Genomic DNA, 20926 nt, shown 5'->3' with positions numbered 1-20926 from the left:
AAAACCGTAGTTTTAATTATAAAACATAGCACGTGATTCACCCCACGAATTTGAAGATTAAAACTGTGTTCCCTTAAAACCACCAAAATGTGCGTGGCACAGCGAATGGGATTTAAGGTCGACTTGAAAAATAAAAATATATATATATATATATTAATTGGACTGGTTCGTCGTTCGTCTTAAACGCATATACTTGCTTCTTACACCAAAACCCGAAAATTAGGTAGGTCTATATTTTTGTCGGTTCGTTTTGCCACGTCAGACATCGGGAATTTAGCTCCTGTCTCCTTTTCCACTGAAAAATTTTATCCACCGGCCGTCCTGGCCGTGATACACTCAGACTGACAAACACCCCACGAAAATAATCTTAGTTTTTTTGTTTGGGTCCCACTGGCTACGTGTCATGTAGGGACCATACAATATCTAAATCTTGAGCTGATACAGCCCCTGAGGTCTCCAAAGGGGACCGATCAGCACCCAATAACGACGTGCCACATCACCCCAAAGAAAGAGCTAGGAATTTGTTTTGTTTCACTTTCCAGACAAAGTGACCCCGCACCGTACGTACCGCAACTGGCGCGCCATGACTGTCTTTTTGATAGCTCAGTGATTCCTTTTTCTTTAAAATAATAATAATAATAATAAATTTTCATTTTCACGGGTTAAAATTAAATTGATTTTATTTATTAAATGACGGAAACACCCACTTGTTGGGATTGGGAGTCGGGAAAAATTTCAATGAGCCGCACCAATACGTACCAAGCCGTCGTCGCCATTTTCAGATTTTCTATGGGAAGTGGAGGTTATTGTTATTTATATTAAAATACACCAACTACGGCAAACCAAAAAATAGTCAAAGACCAGAGGAAGCTATAAAAATTCCATTTCACTTTTTGAGTGCATTCATCACTGAATTGGAAAGAAATAAACAAATGAAAGAGAGTGGATCCAGAGAGGAGATTTTATATTAATTTTCAAAGTATAGTCATTTACTAAAAAAATCCAACTTAATAAGAGGAAAAAAAATTAAAATGAAAAAATGGATATACCAAAAGTTTTTTTTTTTAAAAAAAAAAAAATGGTGGGGAGAGTGGAAGTGGGAGACAGAGAAAAGCGGTTTTGTGAAAGCAACTGTGAAACCACAGGAAGGTATAGCAGTAATATTGGGGTTTGTTCACGGAAACAGAGGCTCTTTCTCTCTCTCTCTCTCTCTCTCTCTCTCTCAACTCTCAAAGACTTATCTACGGGAGGAAGGTGAGGTGAAGAAGAGCTATTGTTATAAAAAGGGTCTCTTGCCTTCCTTCTCCTCATTGCATTTCCTCCATTCTTTCTTGCCTATTTTCGTTTCTTCATTTTATTTCGGATCTCTGTTTCGTCTCCTTCTTCATTTCCTTTCTCTTTTTTTCTCTCTCTGTTTCATTTCTTTGGCATTATTATTTCCTTCCTCAAGAGTATCGGTGGGAGTATTTCATTTAGGTAAAAGAAGAATTATTTCTGGCAAATCATGCTTCTTTTTCTATTCTATTTTATGTATAAGTATACGCTTGTTTGATTCATGTGTTACAATGTTCTCTACTTTTTATTATTATATATATATATATATATATATATTTTAACATATGTTCACTGTAGGAAATGCTTCTTTCAGTACTAAAAATAATAATATGACCCGGGGGCATATTCTTCTTAGATCTTTCTGCATTCAGCTTTATGATAATGTATCATGCATACATCTTTATCTTAATTTTAAAACATTAACTATTTATATTACCTAATATAAGTTCTGTTTAAAAGTAAATTTGCAAAAGAATAAGGATAAGACCGCTAACATCAAATCCTTAAAAAAAAAAAGAAAACAACAACAACAACAACTAGGTGAGGTTTTACGGTCATATGCACACACACACACCTAAAAGTCTTTGCTTGTGATCATCACCAGCAGCAGACGGAATCAACCACCTAAAGCTGGCTAGGACCCACCAGCCTATGCAATGCATGCGGCATCTCTGACTTAAGCTCACAGCCGAAGGGTTAAAAATTTTGCAATTTTCTTCTTGCCTTGCAGAAACAAAAAAACAAAAAAAAAAGAAAAGTCCCAATTTGACCTTTAAATTTTAATGGAATTTTTTTTTCTTGAGAATCAAGATCTTTCGAGAAAATGGCAATTAGCTTGATTTTTATCTCCTCATAAATATTACATTCCATTTTTGTTTTTTTTTAAATATTATATTTATCCAAAAAATAAAATTTATTGTTCATTTTTACAGATTTACCCTCCATGCGAAAATTTTTGGCGAAAATCTTTTAACCTTTTATGGATGATCTAAGACAGGGAAAAATAAGATTGCAAAAAGATTTACCGTGTACCCTTTGGGATTTTCGGACCCCATTTAGTCCAACATTTTAATAGGAAAGTAAAATAAAAAAAAAAAAGTCGGCCATTTTTACTTTTTCGTTTCGCGCTCCCACTCTATAAATTTCCACAACGATCAGCATAATCAACCACCTCATTGCGTTCATTCGCTTTCCTCTGTGTTTCTCTTGGTACTGTTTGTTTTCCTGTTTTTCTATTTTCTTTTTTCTTTCCTTTTTTTGTTTTTTTATTTTCTTCCTTCTCTTTGTTTTTGTCGTTCTGGTTCTCTGTTCTTGGGGTTTTAGCTTCCAGTGATCTGGCTTTTATGGTTGCTCTGCTCAGTTATGCAGATCTGTATATCATGAACGCCAGATCAAAGTCTTTTCCTTTTGTTATATTCAAAAAAAAAAAAAAATCTTTTTGACTCTTAGTTTTGAAGATCTTGAAGTTGATAACGCTGCTGCTTTTGTTGAATGATACACTCCTTTCATTAAACGTGTTATATTGAAACTCTGGTTCTGTTTTTGACTGGGGTTCTGTTTCCCGTTATAAGAAAGAGGAGAATGGAAAATGAATATATTCTCTGGTCAAAAAAATTTTCTTTTTGTCAACTCTGCTTCGCAACCAGCATTTTCTCTGTACTTTCTTTACATTCAACATAATGAATGTTGAATATTACCCAAAAAAAATGTTTCTCTGTTGAAGCTTTTTTCTTATATTTAACCAAAATATAATCTTTAAGAACCCTTTTTTTTTTTCTTTTGGTTTAAATAATGCCCTCAAACCTTTTTATCTGGAAGCCACTCTACAAGGTGTACCGTTGTAGAATTTTGTTGTCTGTGGTTGGGATCTAATTGCTTGCAGAGTCCGCTTGAGGTTCCACAATTATTCATCAAGCACTATTGAGGACTCTATATATTGGTTCAACCATAACTACTCTAATTAATATTTGTTTAGAGGGTTGGTGGGGGTGGTAGGTTTTAGAACAAAGAATTCTTGATCTTCTAGAATATTAAAATCATCCAGTTTGCATTATTGACTTTTTTGGTTATTATCCATATATTTATTTAATGAAGTTCTTGTATAATTGAGATCTGCTGTTTTTATTTATATTTTTTTCTCTTTTCTTGCAGTTTAAGGTTGTCTGAATAACTGAGGTACTACTAGTCATGGCCGATCGTGTTCTGACCCGTGTTCACAGTCTCCGTGAGCGTTTGGATGAAACTCTTTCTGCTCATCGAAATGAAATTCTGGCCCTCCTCTCAAGGTTTGTGTATAAGATCTTTATAACTATAATTGGCAGTTTATGTGGCAAATTTTTGTTTCTTAAATGTCTGATTTTCTAACACATTTTTTATGGTGTTGAACCAGGATCGAGGCTAAGGGGAAGGGTTTTCTGCAACCCCATCAACTTATTGCTGAGTTTGAATCAATCCCTGAAGCCAATAGGCAGAAATTGTTGGATGGGGCATTTGGAGAAGTTCTGAGATCCACACAGGTTACTTAAAGATGTTCAACTTGACTTTCTCTTTTCCTGCTTTTAGAATCCATGAAATCTCGCTTTCTTGTCATTTTGAGTGGTTTTTGACCTTTTTGTTTTTCTTTGGGGACTACTTTTGTTTAATATAGGAAGCTATTGTTTTGCCTCCATGGGTGGCTCTTGCTGTCCGTCCAAGGCCTGGTGTTTGGGAATACATCAGAGTTAACGTCCACGCTCTGGTTGTTGAGGAGTTGCGAGTGGCTGAGTACTTGCACTTCAAAGAGGAACTTGTGGATGGAAGGTAATACTTTTTTTTGGGATCTTAAATGACTCTTCTTGGTCTTGAACATGATCATTTTTTTTTCCCCAGTTTTTGTTTTTTGTTTTAAGTTCTAATTAATGTTTGGTCAATTTTTTTTCAGCCTCAATGGAAACTTTGTCCTTGAGCTGGACTTTGAACCCTTCACTGCATCTTTCCCCAAACCAACTCTGTCCAAGTCCATCGGAAATGGTGTTGAGTTCCTCAACCGTCATCTTTCTGCAAAGCTCTTCCATGATAAGGAGAGCATGCAGCCACTGCTTGATTTCCTCCGAGTTCACTGCCACAAGGGAAAGGTATGCATGTGACTTCCATTTTTTTTTTTTTTATCATCTTGAAACAGTGTTTCTTTTCTTTCAAATTTTTTTTGGTTTTGATAAACATCTTTTGACTAAAATTTGTTTATGATTTGGTGTTGATGTACAGTCAATGATGCTGAATGACAGAATTCAGAACCTAAACTCGTTTCAGCATGTTCTAAGGAAGGCTGAGGAATACTTGGTTACACTCGCACCAGAAACTCCTTATACTGAGTTCCTTCACAAGTTCCAGGAGATTGGCCTGGAGAGAGGTTGGGGTGACACCGCTGAGCGCGTGCTTGAAATGATCCAGCTTCTTTTGGATCTGCTTGAGGCCCCTGATCCTTGCACTCTTGAGAAATTCCTTGGCAGGATCCCCATGGTCTTCAACGTTGTCATCCTCTCTCCCCATGGTTATTTTGCCCAGGACAATGTTTTGGGTTACCCTGACACTGGTGGCCAGGTCAGTTATCAAATTGCCGACCCTATTTTGGACATTTTTTTTTTGAATGATAAATTCTGTTATGAGCTCTGATGTTTTCTAAGAATTTTTTTTTTTTGATTTATTTATAGGTTGTTTATATCTTGGATCAAGTTCGTGCTTTGGAGAATGAGATGCTTCATCGTATCAAACAACAAGGACTTGACATTGTTCCTCGTATCCTCATCGTAAGTTACTTGAACTTCTGTTAATTCAATATGTAGTCTCTCATCCGCTGGTTGTATATTTTAGTCTCGCATTGTCTTACCTCCATCTGATGGTTGATTACTGCTTTTTAACCGTAGATCACAAGGCTCCTCCCAGATGCGGTAGGGACCACATGTGGTCAACGTCTAGAGAAAGTATTTGGAACAGAACATTCGCATATTTTACGTGTTCCATTTAGAGATGAGAAAGGAATGGTTCGCAAATGGATCTCAAGATTTGAAGTCTGGCCTTACCTAGAGACTTACACTGAGGTAGAGTTTTGAAATCACAATTTCTTTACAGAACAAGAACTATTCATAACTATCATTTTTCTCAGTATTTACTTAAAAAAATTTCAACTTTGTTTGGTTTATCAGGATGTTGCGCATGAACTTTCTAAGGAGTTGCAGGGCAAGCCTGATCTTGTCATTGGAAACTACAGTGACGGAAACATTGTTGCCTCTCTGCTGGCACATAAATTGGGTGTAACGCAGGTATGTTTCCACCCTCTTAAGATTCTTACAGTTTCTATATTTGGTTATAATATCATTGACATGTTTTTTGTTGAACTTTGCAGTGTACCATTGCTCATGCACTTGAGAAGACAAAGTACCCTGATTCTGACCTTTACTGGAAAAAGTTGGACGACAAGTACCACTTCTCTTGCCAGTTTACAGCTGATCTTATAGCCATGAACCACACTGATTTTATTATCACCAGTACTTTCCAAGAGATTGCTGGAAGGTAATAACCTAATCCTCATCTCTCCTCGTTATGCATTGCTTATCTCCTATGACACTGATTGTGATTCCTTTTCCATTGTTTACAGCAAGGACACTGTTGGACAGTACGAGAGTCACACTGCTTTCACTCTTCCTGGACTCTACAGAGTTGTTCACGGAATTGATGTCTTTGACCCCAAGTTCAACATTGTTTCTCCTGGAGCAGACATGAGCATCTACTTCTCCTACACTGAGAAGGAGAAGAGGCTGACATCTTTCCACCCTGAAATTGAAGAGCTTCTTTACAGCTCCGTTGAGAATGAGGAGCACTTGTGAGTTTCAATGCCTTCCCCCCCCCCCCTCTTATTCTCTTCCTGCTTTTTCATGATTGACTGTATTGTCATTTGCTAATCTTGCTTTTTCAAACAGGTGTGTGTTGAAGGACAGGAACAAGCCAATCATATTCACAATGGCAAGGTTGGACCGTGTGAAGAACATTACTGGACTTGTTGAGTGGTATGGTAAGAATGCCAAGCTCAGAGAGCTGGTTAACCTTGTTGTGGTTGCTGGTGATCGGAGGAAGGAGTCTAAGGATCTTGAGGAGCAAGCTGAGATGAAGAAGATGTATAGCCTGATTGAAACCCACAACTTGAATGGCCAATTCAGGTGGATTTCATCCCAGATGAACCGTGTTAGGAACGGTGAACTCTACCGTTGCATTGCCGACACAAAGGGAGCTTTTGTGCAACCTGCAGTCTATGAAGCTTTTGGATTGACAGTTGTCGAGGCCATGACTTGTGGATTGCCAACTTTTGCTACCTGCAATGGTGGTCCAGCTGAGATTATTGTGCATGGCAAATCTGGATTCCACATTGATCCTTACCATGGTGATCGCGCAGCAGACACGCTTGTTGACTTCTTTGTGAAGTGCAAGGCAGACCCTTCTCACTGGGACAAAATCTCCCAGGGAGGCTTGAAACGTATCTATGAGAAGTAAGAACCTCTCCTTTACGTTTGTCCTTATTTTTGACATTTCCATTTTCTCAATTCTTATGAGTTATGTTTTTTCTCCATAGGTATACATGGCAAATCTACTCTGAGAGGCTGTTGACTCTTACTGGAGTTTATGGCTTTTGGAAACATGTCTCTAACCTTGACCGGCTTGAGAGCCGTCGCTATCTCGAAATGTTTTATGCCCTCAAGTACCGTAAATTGGTAAGTTTGTACTAAAAACTATTTGCTTAGAAAATAATCTTGGAACTCAAATTTGCTGCATGTAACCCTTTCCCTTGTTCTGCTTATGAATCAATTTTTCTTGTTTGTTCGACATTTCAGGCCGAGAATGTTCCTCTTGCCGTTGATGATGGCAAGTGAATGCCGCAGAGTAAGTAATAACAGGCGGGAAGCATTTGGTTGGCTCAAGCCAAGTTCTAGTTTGAGGGAATAATTTGGTCATTGTTTTGGAGATTTGTGATTACAAAAAAGTCTTTATTTTTCTTTTTCTTTATTATTATTATTTTTTTGTCTTTTTGTTTTGTTTTTTCATTCCCGGTTTGCAAATGATTGAACTTTGGGTGTTAAGCCCATTCATTCAATGAAAGTCGAATTTAGTTTTCCAATCCGCCGTCCCAATCATATCATTGTCATTCTATTTATTTTTCTCGGTGAATGGCAATTATTGTTGGAATGCTGAGGTTTTTTCATTTTAATCATCAAACTAAAGCCCAAAGATATTTAATTAGTGGCATATTACAAGGGGAAATGACAAAACTATAAAAACAATACACAACTAAAGCGCGTAGCCGATTAGAAAATGCAGTGATTATCGTGGATGGATTCAGAATGGAGTCCTCAAAGAAAATGACAAGAAAGTGGGACAGAGTGAGCGGCAGAGCATTCATCTTTTTCTCCGTATCAGCGTTTCTTTTTGCTTCCTTCTTGATAAACAAATCTTTAGGCATCAGAAGAGATCAAACATTGGCCCACCATGCATATCCACTTTCACATCCAATCATCAAGAATGCTTGTACCACCACTCTTTACCCTTCTTTATGCTTCACGGTCCTCGCTTCTGTTCCCTCCGCTGACAATTTCACAACTTTCCATCATTTTCTCGAGAAAACCATCAACCAAACGGTGAAATACGTTGCAAGCAACCATCAGAACATCAAAGGACTCTCAACACGTCAAGACTTGAATCTCCAGGAAAAGAATGCGCTCAGAGATTGCCTGGAGATGTTAGAACAAACCCTTTATGAACTAAGAGAGGCCATTGAAGACCTCCATGATTACCATGCATCCAAAGCGTACTTTAATGGCCCAAATGGCAACCTCAAGACCCTTCTCAGTGCAGCCATGACGAATCAGAACACATGCGTTGATGGGGTTCTAGAATTGGAAGAATTTGATTCAGAAAACCAAAAGGGTATAAAAGATCACCTCCAAGACTTGCTTAGTCCTACAACTCAAATGATGAGTAATTGTTTGGGAGTGATCAATTACATGGAGACAAAAACCCAGCAAGAAATCTTGAACGACAGAGAAATTTCAATTACCAAAATTCCAAAGAATGGGTTCCCAGTGTGGATGACACCCGGTGAGAGAAATCTCATGCAAAAAACACCAAACATGATGCCAAATATAATTGTCGCCAATGATGGAAGTGGGGATTATGAGACTATAGGTGAGGCATTGGAGATGGCTCCTAACAGAAGCAAAAAAAGATTTGTGATCAAAATAAAGGCAGGAATATACATTGAGAATCTGGAGATCAACAGGGAAAAGACTAACATTATGCTAGTTGGAGATGGAATGAATTTAACCATAATCACAGGGTCTAGAAGCTTTGCGGATGGGTTTTCCACGTTCACTTCAGCAACTCTAAGTATGATCTTTCAGAAACCTTTTCTCATCTCCCTTTTACTTAACATAACATGTAGATTTACTTATTTGATAATCAAGATTTTGAACCAAGATTTGCTTAATATTTTGCAGCTGTAACTGGGGACAAATTCCTAGCCATGGACTTAACAATCAAGAACACAGCAGGTGGGCGAAAGTTCCAGGCAGTCGCTGCAAGAGTGACCTCAAATTCTGCCTTTTATCGCTGCAACTTTGTCTCATATCAAGACACCCTTTATGCTCATTCACTCCGCCAATTCTATCGTGAATGCACGATCCAAGGCACAATAGATTTCATCTTTGGAAACGCAGCGGCAGTGTTCCAAAACTGTTTGATAATTGTTCGCAAACCAATTCCAGGTCAGACAAACATGATCACTGCTCAAGGGAGAACAGACCCAAATCAAAACACTGGCATTTCGTTACAAAACTGTACCATTTTGGCCGCACCAAATTTCAAGGTGTCTGATAGGAAAAAATTCACAACTTTCTTGGGTCGGCCTTGGAGAAACTATTCAAGAACTATGGTGATGAAGAGCTATTTAGGAGACGTGATAGATCCACAGGGATGGTGCAAGTGGGACGAATATAGCACAGTGGACACTGTAGATTACATTGAGCACTTGAATTATGGACCTGGTTCTGATACCAAAAACAGGGTTACCTGGGGAGGGTACAGAAGTAATTGCAGTGAAAGAGTTGCAAGGAAGTTCACAGTTGGGTTTTTTTTGCATGGAGCAGGGGACTGGTTAGAGTCAACTGGGTTTCCACTCTTTTATGGCTCATAAAGGAGAGCATCACCATAAAAGTTTTAGTACTTTAGAATACTTTCATTAAAATTATCTTGAGTTGATTTGGTAAAAAAAAGAAGTTTGGTACTGGCCAAGCTTTGTAGCATTTAACAAGCTTATGTTACGATGAATTTCTTTCCCTAACTGTAAGTAGACTAGAAGGAAGTAGAATAAATTTTCATGGCTCTACCAAACCCTCTAAATGAAGCATGCTAATGGTTCTTCATTAAATGGTCCGTACTTGAAGCCAATTCAGAGGTAGGTTGTAGATATTTGTTTCGGTTTGGGTCCTACACCCTTAAGGATTTGCCAACAATTTGGTGCACTCTGGCCACGTGACCACCCTCAAATAAAGAGATCCGTAAATTGTAATTGTAAGGGAAAAGGAAAGCACATTGTACAACTTATTGAGAAATTTTTTACTTTTTCCCACTTTTTATTATTATTATTATTATTATTTTTTATAATAGTAATCAAATTGCCTAGAGATTCTCTAATTTATAGTAATTGAATCACATCTAACTGATCCGGTTTCTCGCTTTTCCTCATATTGATTTTTTTTTCTTTTTCTTTTTTTTTTGGGTAGATCTTTACCTCATAGTGATTGGTTAACTAATTATCCAACAAAATAGATTAAATTAGAGATTTCCGTGACATTAACTCTGAACAAATAAAATCACTTTCATTCATTTTTGGAAAATTACAACTGTACAATTAACAAGCTAGACTATGCACAATTGTTGGGTCCAATTACAGTACACTCTACACATTGTACAATGTGTTGGTGAGAGGTAAAATGGGAATATCTCCTATGCGATTTTTACGCATTCAAAAAAACAAAAAAAAAAAAAGGGCCTCTCCTACTTACAAAATTTGCCATGTGCATATTCGATGATGACTATTTCTTAAAATTGAAAGCTCCAGTGCGGCAACTTGAACTCCAATGACCTTATTTCCTCTCTCTCTCTCTTTTGCGTTTCTCAAATCTGTTATCTCTGCTTTCATCTTAACTACCCATAATATATGTATAATTTTAAGCGGATATGAACAGATAATCACGTTATCAATGGAACCCCACTTTGTAAGTTTTTAATCGGCAAATACAACACCATATCTGACACATACCAGCAGTTCACCAATCAAGTGGATGATTATTCATGACCTGTCGTTTTCACCAATCATGTGGATGATTATTCATGGCCTGTCGTCTTCACTTTCTTCTGCAGAGGTTGTCTAGGATAGAGAAATAGTGCCAATAGTAAAGAAAATGCAAAACCAATTACCCCACTGAATGGTTGGAATGGGTGAGTCCCTGTAATCCAAAGAGGTAAGTTAGGTTTGTAGTTTAAAAAGCCACCCCTCTGCAAGATGGAACTTGAAGCCAGTATTCCTGCACGCATCCCAACTGGAACAGCAAGGCTGCCTTCGGTTGTCTGCCGAGCACCTGCTAAACTCAGAGATAGAAGCCATAGCCCTGGTATTGCCCATGGAGACCTGGAATCCATTGAAAGAAAGGGCCGTCATTTTCCTACTTGGAAATGTTCGACAAAGTGATAGTCTAGTCCTTTTTGGAAAATGTTCCAGTATCCCAGAGTGCAAAGTATACAATATGGAAAACACATACAAGAAAGCAATGGTCGACAAAGCGAAATCAGTCTTTTTTTGAAAATGTTCCAGCATCCCAGAGTGCATAGCATACAATATGGTAAATGCCTACAAGAAAGAAACAAATGGCAAACAAACCTCTGCAATAAAGCAAATGCAAGTCCTGATATTATAAGTCCTTTATGATATCCAAGATCAGAGGCAATTTCTTGGGGCAACCATGACCTGAATAGCAATTCTTCAACAAGTGCAACACCAGTTGCTGTTATAATTCCTTGACCAACAACCATACAAATTTTCCCGCTCATTTTGAGCCATGATAAGGCATCTAAAGGAGATGTAGTATAAGGCAAAGAAAGACTGACATAACCAAGCAATGCATTAATACATTGAATTGATGATACAATCATGACTCCTCCAATCACGCCCTTCAAAAAATTATGAATCTGCAAGCAAAAGGCTGAATATTAGCTTATTTTGTCTGCACTAAGCAAAGCAGAGAGTAACGTATGTGATGAAAGATTTACAACCAAGTCGAAGATATATAAAACAGACCAAGAAAGAATCAACTAATACTTTTGGAAATCTTATATAAAACAGACCAAGAAAGAATCAACTAATACTTTTGGAAATCTTAGGCAACTATGAGAAAAAATAATTTTTACTATTTAGTAAAATCATAAACCAGTACATATGCTAATAGAAATTATAGAATCAATAGACAACTACACACAAGATAAAGAGCCATGAGTGCATATCCAAACGCGGATTCAGCTCAATCCATACCTTTGGCAATGACGTCAAATCTAGCCCATACTGCTCAAGTGGATTTTCATACCCACGTATTCTTTTTCCCCATAACACTACAAGTATCATAACAGCAGTATAAAGGCCAATTATGCAAGCAAACTCAGCAATTCTGGACGGGGTCTTTGTTGTCCAGCTCTGCACAATTGCTGGAAGCAGTGGAACAGCAACTGGTGACCATAAAACAAGTACCAGGCTGATAAACCCAAGAATCCTAAGAAAATGCCAGGATACAGGAGAGAATCAGCCCCCAAAAAAAAAAAAAGAATATTAAGACAGTAATGCTTTGGATAAATGAGGTTGCCAGATAAGCTTGCCAGTTGGCCTCAGTGAATTATCTACTATATAATTAGCTTTTTGCTAAAAGATTTTACCTCTGGATCAAGGGCCGTTCAGCAAGACGAAGAAACACGATGAGCCTGTCAGTCAAACTCATTGCACCACGTAGACCACCCCAAAGCAGAGCAACTTTGCCAACCAACCTCAAAATGCCACCCTTCTGACCCAAATCTGCCAACATAGCGACAAGCCTGGTCCCCAAAAAAAAAAAAAAAAAAAAGAAAAGAAAAAGAAAAAAAAAAGTGAAGTAATAAATCTACCGAAATGAGCAAAGGGAAGACAAGTCATAAATCTTAAAACTATACGAGTCATGTGCTAAGACCTTTCTTGATCCACTTCACCATCTTCCTTCGTGGGTACCACTGGACCAGCAACTGACATCGCTTTCTCAGCAAGACTTGTGACCAGGTTATTTTGGCCTTTTTCAGATGTGTCCTCCTCAAGTTTCTCAGGCTCCTTTTGATTGTTATCTCTCATTTTTAAAGACTTGGATGAATTTAATTCACTGTCTTTGAACGTATCCTTTTTGGGTGTACCGCACACATGAGAAGCAAAAACATACAAGAAAAAGGGGTTAGCTGATTTAAATTAAAAAACAAACAGAAATATCAGATAATCGTAAACTCTTTCCTTCTAAAGGTGATCTAACACAATGAAGCAATAAAAATGCTACATGGATGAGATAGAAGAAAAACAAAAAAGAAACTGATGGATGAGATACAAGAAAAACAAAAAAGAAACTAAGGGAAGTATATAACTGAATTAAAACGGCTCCTGTATTAATACTTGAAAACATAATAATAATAATAATAATGCTATTTTATCCAGACGGGTACCCTATCCCAAGTAAAATTCAAAGAAATAACACGCCTAGTTCTACAAAGGCACTTAAAGAAGTAGAATCCTAACAATAAATCATGCATGAGCACCTATTTCACATAACTAGAGTATGGTATTACTAGGCTTAAAAGCTCCTAAGAAGAAAAACAGTGATCTATTATAATGATTAACTATTACCTGGTTCTGCACCAGGAAGGCAGATGCCCCCAAGGCAGCAGTAACAGCACCCATCATCATAGTCTCATTTTTTAGATTCCTCGATTCAGTTTTGCCCCCTGCCCTGCTGACTGAACTGTCCAACCAACCATTCTGCATAGGCTTTTCGACAGGAATTTGGTGAGTCTCAATGTAATTAACCATACCAGGATCAATTTCTCCAGATTTTTTGGCTTCATCAACATTCTGACTATGCACTGTTTCTACATTGAAATATTTTCTTAATGCAGCTAAGCTAGAGCCTATGATGACACCAACGGGAATCGCTCTTCTCAAGTAGCTAGTCTCCTGAACAGCAGACGATATGGCCCTAATAATATCCTCTCCGTCAAGAGTGCAAATTTTCTCCGTACAGTCAATTTTATGGCATTTAACATCAGAAAGTTGGATGTGATCCTTGTCATGTCTAATTGACAATGACACTGCATTTGCCACTTGTTCCATATCTCTTGCAAGATTAGGTTCCATTTCTTTCATGCCAGCTGTACTTTGCCTGCGACCAACTTCAACCTTCAATGAATCCAATACAACACTTTTCACAAAATGCATCAACTCCTCTGACCTATTGTCATTAATTTCGACATATTCCTTCCCATTATCAGTGCTCTCATATTCTTCAACCGGTTCCTGTTGCGTTTCTGTATCTAATACTACATATGATGGTTCAATTACTTCATCAGCTACCTTTGGAGGTGACTGCTTTGACATATTTCTGTCTACATCCCTTTGAGTTGGAACATCATTGGCAGAACTTTCAATATTTCCTGGTTGTTCTTTGAGTATCCACTTACCTTCTTCTGGAAAGTAGTCGAGAAAGAGTGCAGTGGTTGTATCCAAATCTAGTGGTTTAGTAGGATTGTCAGACGTGACATAATTATGAAGACGTTCATTATAAAGAGAGCCTCCATTTGCGTTTGAAGTTATGTACAAAGGAACATTAGTAGCTTTATTAAGTCTGTAAGAATTATCAAGAAGAAGATTGCTACCAGCTAATTTATTGTTCTTTCTATTGCTATTATCCTTGTAACTTTTCTGAGAACTGTTCAGTTCCTTTCCATTAAATGAACTCGGACTATGAGAGGGTTTCTTCTCTAAGAATCTGTTTGGTGAAGCATGCTGTGAATTTATACTGTTCTCAATGTGTTTAAATGCTAAGGGCTTACTTAATCTGTCAGCCTCTACACTCTGATCAATACTCGTACCTTCTGAATCTTCCAGCGTGTGATCGCTGATCAAATGATGACTCCTAGATACAGAGTCAGATGCAGAATCAATTTCCTCATCCTTGTTCTCACTTTCATTTTCTGAACCCTCTTCCAACTGAGTTATCATATTCTCTATTACACCAAAAACACTATTAACTGCAACTTGAGTAGAATCGTCCATCCCTGTCAAGGCATCAAAAGCCTGAGAAACATTGAATGTTGGAGAATTAGAATCTGAATTAGTCTTGGTCTGATCCAGAGTAGGCTGCATATTTTTGTCATCCATCTTCTGATTTTCATTGTCTTCCCTTTCTGTTGGTTGGACTTGTGCCTCAGAAAAGGATCCTGGAGATGAAGATACCTCATCTGTCATACTAGTTGATGCCATCTTATTTTCATTGTGGACCGATTTCTCTTCATTTTTGTCATTATTCTCCTCTTTTGTGTCTGATTGAGCCATTCTTCCACTTTGGTCCTTGTGCTCATCAACAATTGCTTCCTCAGCACCACCTACCTTTTCAGCATGGCTGGAACTGTTAGGCTTAACACCTGATCCCTTCTCAATATTGTCAATATTCTCGCCACCATTTTCATTGTTTCCTAGATCACCACTTTCCTTCCTGACAGAACTGGAAGATTCGCTTCCCTGGTTGCTCACTGATTGAGACTGGGATATGTTGATGGGTTTTTGAGATTTTTCTGACTGATGAAGCTCAGATTCTACTGCCCCAGAAGCTTTATTGATGCTAGGTTGATTGTTAACAGAGTTATCCGACAGATCATCAGCTGTTTTCATCTGATCTGAAGTATGATGATCCTGAGATGAGCCTTCTTCATTTGATATTCCCCTGACTTTCTCTTGGATCTTTGACTTCAATCCTGATGACACATTTGAAATCCGTGCAACATCCAGGAGTTCATTAATTTTTAGATTTGTACCTTGAGCATGCAAAATTCCTGATACCGCATTTGTAAGCTTATCACGAACATCTTCTGGCACAGCATCTTGCAAAGCTTTCATTAGTGTCTCTCCTTGATCAATACCTGTTAAAACCTGTTCAAATACAGCAGCAGAAAGATGTTGTTTATATTGAGATAACAACTAGTAATGCTCGTTTAAATGTAACCGGTTTATTGAATGTGTGGCTGATGACTAATGAGTCGATGAGCCTAAAAATTGCTATTTAATGGATACTAACTTTAGTTACAAAGAGCAAATAGAAATTATCAGGGATCTGAAAAGTACATATGATATGAAATCCAGTGTGATCAGAAAGATGACAGCAGACCAAATCCTGTAATTTCAAACATTACCTTCTTCTTCTTCTCTTCTGTTAGAATACCAGGCATCGTTATATCAAGCATATTCATTACCACTTGTGCTGTCTGTAGCACTTGACCTCTTTCAGAATCTTCTGGACTGACTTCCTCGTCGTTGACCAATTCTGCATCAATAGAGTTACCACCATTTTCCACTTCCTGCAATTTTGCATCTTCAACTTCTAACTTTCTTTGCGACACCTTTCTGGATCTTAAGCTTAAGCTAGTAGCATCATCACTTTCTTCAAGCATATCATTCATACGATCCCCAGAATATCCATTTAAAGCACTCAAGTGAGTAAGATCCAGTAGCTTAGCAACCTTTCCACTGTCTTGGGATGGTCTGCCATTTGCAAGAGCTAAACCTTTTGAAGGGTTGATGGTTATATCTACATCTTTTAAAAGAGGATGACGACCCTTCAAAAGTCCAAGCTCCACTGCCGTGAGCCACTGCATATGAACAATGTTTAAAAAATTAAGACAATAATAACTCATTATTTTGGTCACAGGACAAACCAGATTTAGAAAAAGTCCTTCAAACTGGCACTGGTATTAGTAGTTCACACTGCAAGATCCCAAGAAAAAAGCTATTACAAGGGAAAATAATATACGGTATTTTATAATTAAAACTAATCATCATATATAGGATAGGCCTTGCCTACTGAAACAAGTTTTGCTAAATAACCCACAAATTTCATATTGTATATTCAAAACTTCTAATGGATTTAAATCATGTGACCCAGCATGGTTTTGAGAATAAGAAATAACAAAACAATATGTGAGAATGTTAAAAGCTTTTACCAATAAATGAAATGCCAAGAACACTGACTTTCGGTCAAAATTTGATGCCAAAGAGGAAGAGATAATTCATTACCTCAATTGTGAGTTGCTGGTACCAAGATATAGCAGACCCACCACCATATATGTCATTAGAAGGCAAAAATGAACATAAGAGCAGGCTGGTAAATGGATTTTCTGCTATCAAGCTGCGTGGAATTGAGAAGAGAGGCACTGATCCATCATCATTCTGATAATTAACGGGTAGGAAACTAGTTAGGCATTCCTTTCAGATTTTCTTTGAGGGGAGAAGTTTAGCTGCTTGTAATGAAAATTAAGTTTTCAATAAAAATCTATAAAAATTTCCTTCTCTCAAAGGACATTTTTCCAGGAAAACTTTCCACTTGAGGGAGTAAATACATAAACAAATAAAAGGCCATTTACCTGTATAAAAAGAACAGGAATCTTCACATTCCCAACCATACTTCTCGTGCTAGATTTTGAATAAAAATCTTCAACAGCTTCAAAACCATGAGACACCATAGAGATTGCTTTCTCAAAATCACGAACAGATTTTGCAGAGAGAGCCTTCTCTACATCAAATCCTTTTGCTCTACCTTGGAACAGTGCCTAACAGAATCGAGCAGAACATGAATTTACTAGCACACGAAAGAAAACTAATTATGCTTCCAATAATATAATAGGTCATTAAACATTCCACTTCTACATTTACAAATAAGCAATCAACCACCTTGTTGGATCTTAAAATATCTATCAGTCCATCAGTGAGCTTCTGATCAATAGCCCTGTGATGAGAATAGAACCTTGTAGCCTCCTCTAAGTCAAACGGACTGTCAATGCATGTGGCGGCCGTGAGTGGCGTCTTCTCCCCAACTTCAGCCAGGTACTTTGTCAACATGTTAGCACCATAACCCCAGCCAACACCCATCAATGTCGTCCAAGGCCTTGCCTTACTGATGAACTGTATGGCAGTGCAGACATCATCGCTGTCAGCAGCTGTAAATAACCTACATAACATATTTTTGTTAACAAGTACTACTATCAAATGTTTTTTTCCCCCAAAATCAAAAACTCAACAGATTCATTGGTATCTATTCCACTCCAGGTCCATCATAAAACGTACCAAATAGACTCAAAATTTACAGAAAACTAGACCTCCTTTGAACCCTTCATTCCGTGTACAAATACCTTAGTAAATGCCTACTCTAATTAATCTCAGCGCAAGTAAGGACATCAAAAGGTCTATGCAACGTTATACCAGTGAGTTGGAAAGAAGAAAAATTAACCAACAAAAAACAAGAACACAGTGGAAAAGATAGCTGCACATACCTTGCGGTGGTGAGAGGCGAACCAGCACAACCTCTAGGGTTCATAAGGACGGGAAACAAACCGCGCTTGAGAGCTTCACAGACAAAAGACCGTACATTTCTGTCCATGCTTCCTTCAGCCGAGCCAGGCACCAACAACAAAGTGGTATCCAATCCGTGCTCCTCTTCGAGGTCCAAATGGGCAGGCCAGTCCAACGAGATAACTCCTCCGTCATCGGTATTCACGCAAACTCTCTGATACTCCAATTTCTCCTCCAAATCACTATCCGTCTCAACGCCACCAGCTTTAACTTGAATCCTACCGCTGTTGAGCCTCACGTAATGCTTTTCTTCCTTCACCAGTTTCTCGTTCACGTCCTCCAACAACTCTCTCCCTTCGAACGATATCGACCGGCACCGCAGCAACACGAACCGATTAAATGGCGTCGGACTGGTAAACAGAATCCACTCTCCGATATCCGAGACCTCCGAAAGCTTCGGGGAGTTGATACGCGAGAGATACAGAGCGATGCCGGAGGCGAAGCCGAGTACAGGAGCTATGAATTCCAATGAATTGGCGGAAGGGAATTGAGAGACAAAGCTATTGAATAAGTTATCGAAGGGAACCAACTGGTTGCGGAGTGCGAGTTTTCGGTTCAGTTTGAGCCTCCGGCGACGATAGACACGGAACTCGACGATTCGGAAAGGGTTTTTGGATGCGAATCGGAGATTATCGTGAGGCCTGAAGTTGAAGGGGTATTGAAAATTGGTGTTTTTGTATTTTGAACCGATATTCATATTGTGGATTGATCGCGGAAGGTGAAGAGAGTTTTTGAATTATTTTTATTCTAGTTTTTGTGTTTTTGTTTTCGAGTTGCAGAAGAGATGGAAGTTGGAGAGAGAGAGAGAGAGAGAGAGAGAAAGAGAGAGCGCGCGAAGGCTCTAGACGGAAAAGAAAGCGAGTGGATGGTTGAGAATGGAAGCGGTGGGAAACGGCTGAGCGGTGGTGGGCCCAGACGGTGGGGACCAACTTTGGTTATGGTTTGGGGCTTCTTTCCCGGGATTGGATCCCGAGGATACAAAGTCTCAACGATCCATATTAACCGCCAATGAATTTTTCAAATTAAAAAATAAAAATAAACAAAAAAATTTTAAAAAAAAAAAAAAAAAGGGAAAACAGATTGTGGGCTTAATTAATCATTTAAAGTTATTTAGCACAATTTAATTCAATTTGTAAATGGAAAATTGATCGGTTGTTTTTTTCTTTTTCTTTTTTAAAAAAAATTTCTGTAAAAGTACCAAATTTTAAGCAGGTCTATTCAATTTCTAGAATTGGTTAAAAAAAAAAAAAAAAAAACTAAATTTGATCCATATTTCATTTTTGTTTCGACGAAGAAATTTTATCATTTCAAAGAAAACAGCTCGTATGGTTACGAAAGGCCAGAATCGCCGCACATTTGCCTCTTGCCCTTTGCTTGATTGCTCGGGCACTGGTGTTTTCCATGTTCTTTTTGTTGCTTATTGAAGTATTTTCTTTTCATAGCAAAAGGAAGAAAATAATACTGTACATATTACGTTATGGCCCTGCTTTGCTACACAACTTAAGTGGCCCATAATAGGCTCTCTTCCCTTCAATTTGGAAGCCCAGAGACTTACAATGGGTCGTCCAAGCCTGATATATGTATTGTAAGTTGTTGATAGTCCAGCTTCTCATTTAATCAAAAACTAGCATAATTAAATAAAAACCAAACAACTAAATAACATGAAAATCATAATTTCAGTTGATTTTTGTAGGTTTCTCCCAGTTATTTGGGCGTACAAGCCTGTATGATAGATAATCATAATCGGACATTGACATAGAGATTGATATAGTTGAGGGGAAGCACATGATAATCTTAGGATTACGTTGACCTGATCTTGTTAAGCACATGGTGATTAGCCTAATTTTGGGCCCATACCACAGAGATAGAGAGACGTCCACTGTAATCATGTCTATCCATTTTTGTTCTTTTTGGACATTGCTTGTCTATATCAATTTAATATGTTTGTGGACAAAAAATTTAAGTAGAGTACTCGAGAATATGTTCTTCTGTATACATGTCCTGCAAATTGTGAGATTTTGTCTCCAACAAAGAATCAAACACCATTCAATCTTAAATTAGATTTCTGTTCGTTTATTTTGGCAAAACTTAGACCTCCATTGAAAAACTCTTTTATGCTTTTTTTTTTTTTTTTCTAAAAAGAAATCGTCCATAAAAGAAAATAGATTGATTTTTAGACATAGAGAATCTTGAATGTCAAATATATCTGTCATCCATTTACGTTGTTTCTTTAATTTGTCGATTTTCTTAATTAAGTGATCTTATTGTCATTGATTGATCAATCATTTTTTTCCCTTTTGTTTTTAGCGGAATAATTAAACGCAAATGCACACTTACAACCTTAACAAGTACAAAGATTGATTACCAATGAACTTAAAGAAATGAAATTTTATTTTTATTAGTGGACAAGATTACATTCGGTGTTGATTTCCAATCATTCATATATATTAAAAAAATAGATTTAAGCTACAATTACAGGAAAGATATGCGAAACATGTTTTAGCCCAAAAAGATGGATAAAAAGGAAAGAAATGTTACCAATACATAAACGCATGCACAAGGCCATAATTCATAGAATGCATGTTTAAAAGGTGTTAGTCCTAGTTTATTACTTAATATTTGAACAACTCGTTATGGAGTTATATATTGTAAAAGAAGCAGAGAAAGTATATACTATAATCTAAAGCTATTTTTTGAAGCAAAAAAAAAAAAAAAAAAAAATTCAAAACTATTCTGCGTTAAGTTGAAGAAATTAAAATTAGAAAATTCACATGGGGGAGGTATGGGGGTGAGAGGAAACGTTAAATAATGAGGGAAAATATTAAGATTTTGAGG

The 20926-nt window shown here is 37.6% G+C and overlaps 3 protein-coding genes across 6 annotated transcripts; 2 read left to right on the top strand and 1 right to left on the bottom strand.

Annotated features, from left to right (window-relative positions):
- The first annotated feature begins 1327 nt into the window (after positions 1–1327).
- Positions 1328–7480, top strand: LOC107406759 (sucrose synthase). Of its 3 annotated transcripts, none has more exons than XM_016013828.4 (14): positions 1328–1476; positions 3487–3620; positions 3725–3851; positions 3983–4134; positions 4256–4448; positions 4579–4914; positions 5025–5120; positions 5238–5411; positions 5517–5633; positions 5717–5883; positions 5969–6193; positions 6291–6854; positions 6938–7076; positions 7197–7480. In XM_016013828.4, exons 2-14 carry the CDS (start codon positions 3523–3525, stop codon positions 7233–7235), a joined length of 2427 nt encoding a protein of 808 aa, XP_015869314.1. In that variant the 5' UTR covers positions 1328–1476; positions 3487–3522; the 3' UTR covers positions 7236–7480. The 3 variants fall into 3 exon arrangements, with proteins under 3 accessions (XP_015869314.1, XP_015869461.1, XP_015869331.1); XM_016013975.4 differs by lacking the exon at positions 1328–1476 and adding an exon at positions 2389–2544; XM_016013845.4 differs by lacking the exon at positions 1328–1476 and adding an exon at positions 3183–3326.
- A 143-nt stretch (positions 7481–7623) lies between these two features.
- Positions 7624–10087, top strand: LOC107405186 (pectinesterase). The gene is made up of 2 exons (XM_016012202.4): positions 7624–8745; positions 8856–10087. Exons 1-2 carry the CDS (start codon positions 7704–7706, stop codon positions 9548–9550), a joined length of 1737 nt encoding a protein of 578 aa, XP_015867688.1. The 5' UTR covers positions 7624–7703; the 3' UTR covers positions 9551–10087.
- A 129-nt stretch (positions 10088–10216) lies between these two features.
- LOC107407816 (uncharacterized) lies at positions 10217–19034 on the bottom strand. 2 transcript variants are annotated; one of them, XM_016015130.4, is made up of 11 exons: positions 18013–19034; positions 17414–17690; positions 17107–17292; positions 16760–16912; positions 15880–16335; positions 13322–15619; positions 12627–12826; positions 12340–12495; positions 11945–12179; positions 11297–11604; positions 10217–11047 (listed from the first exon to the last, which is right to left on the bottom strand). In XM_016015130.4, exons 1-11 carry the CDS (start codon positions 18786–18788, stop codon positions 10744–10746), a joined length of 5349 nt encoding a protein of 1782 aa, XP_015870616.3. In that variant the 5' UTR covers positions 18789–19034; the 3' UTR covers positions 10217–10743. The 2 variants fall into 2 exon arrangements, with proteins under 2 accessions (XP_015870616.3, XP_048335006.1); XM_048479049.2 differs by having other exon boundaries at positions 17414–17644; positions 18013–18153.
- Positions 19035–20926: the final 1892 nt, after the last annotated feature.

The sequence above is a fragment of the Ziziphus jujuba genome, chromosome 7 (assembly GCF_031755915.1).
Source record: "Ziziphus jujuba cultivar Dongzao chromosome 7, ASM3175591v1".
Classification (NCBI taxonomy): domain Eukaryota; kingdom Viridiplantae; phylum Streptophyta; class Magnoliopsida; order Rosales; family Rhamnaceae; genus Ziziphus; species Ziziphus jujuba.
This window is presented reverse-complemented; position numbering and strand designations above follow the sequence as displayed.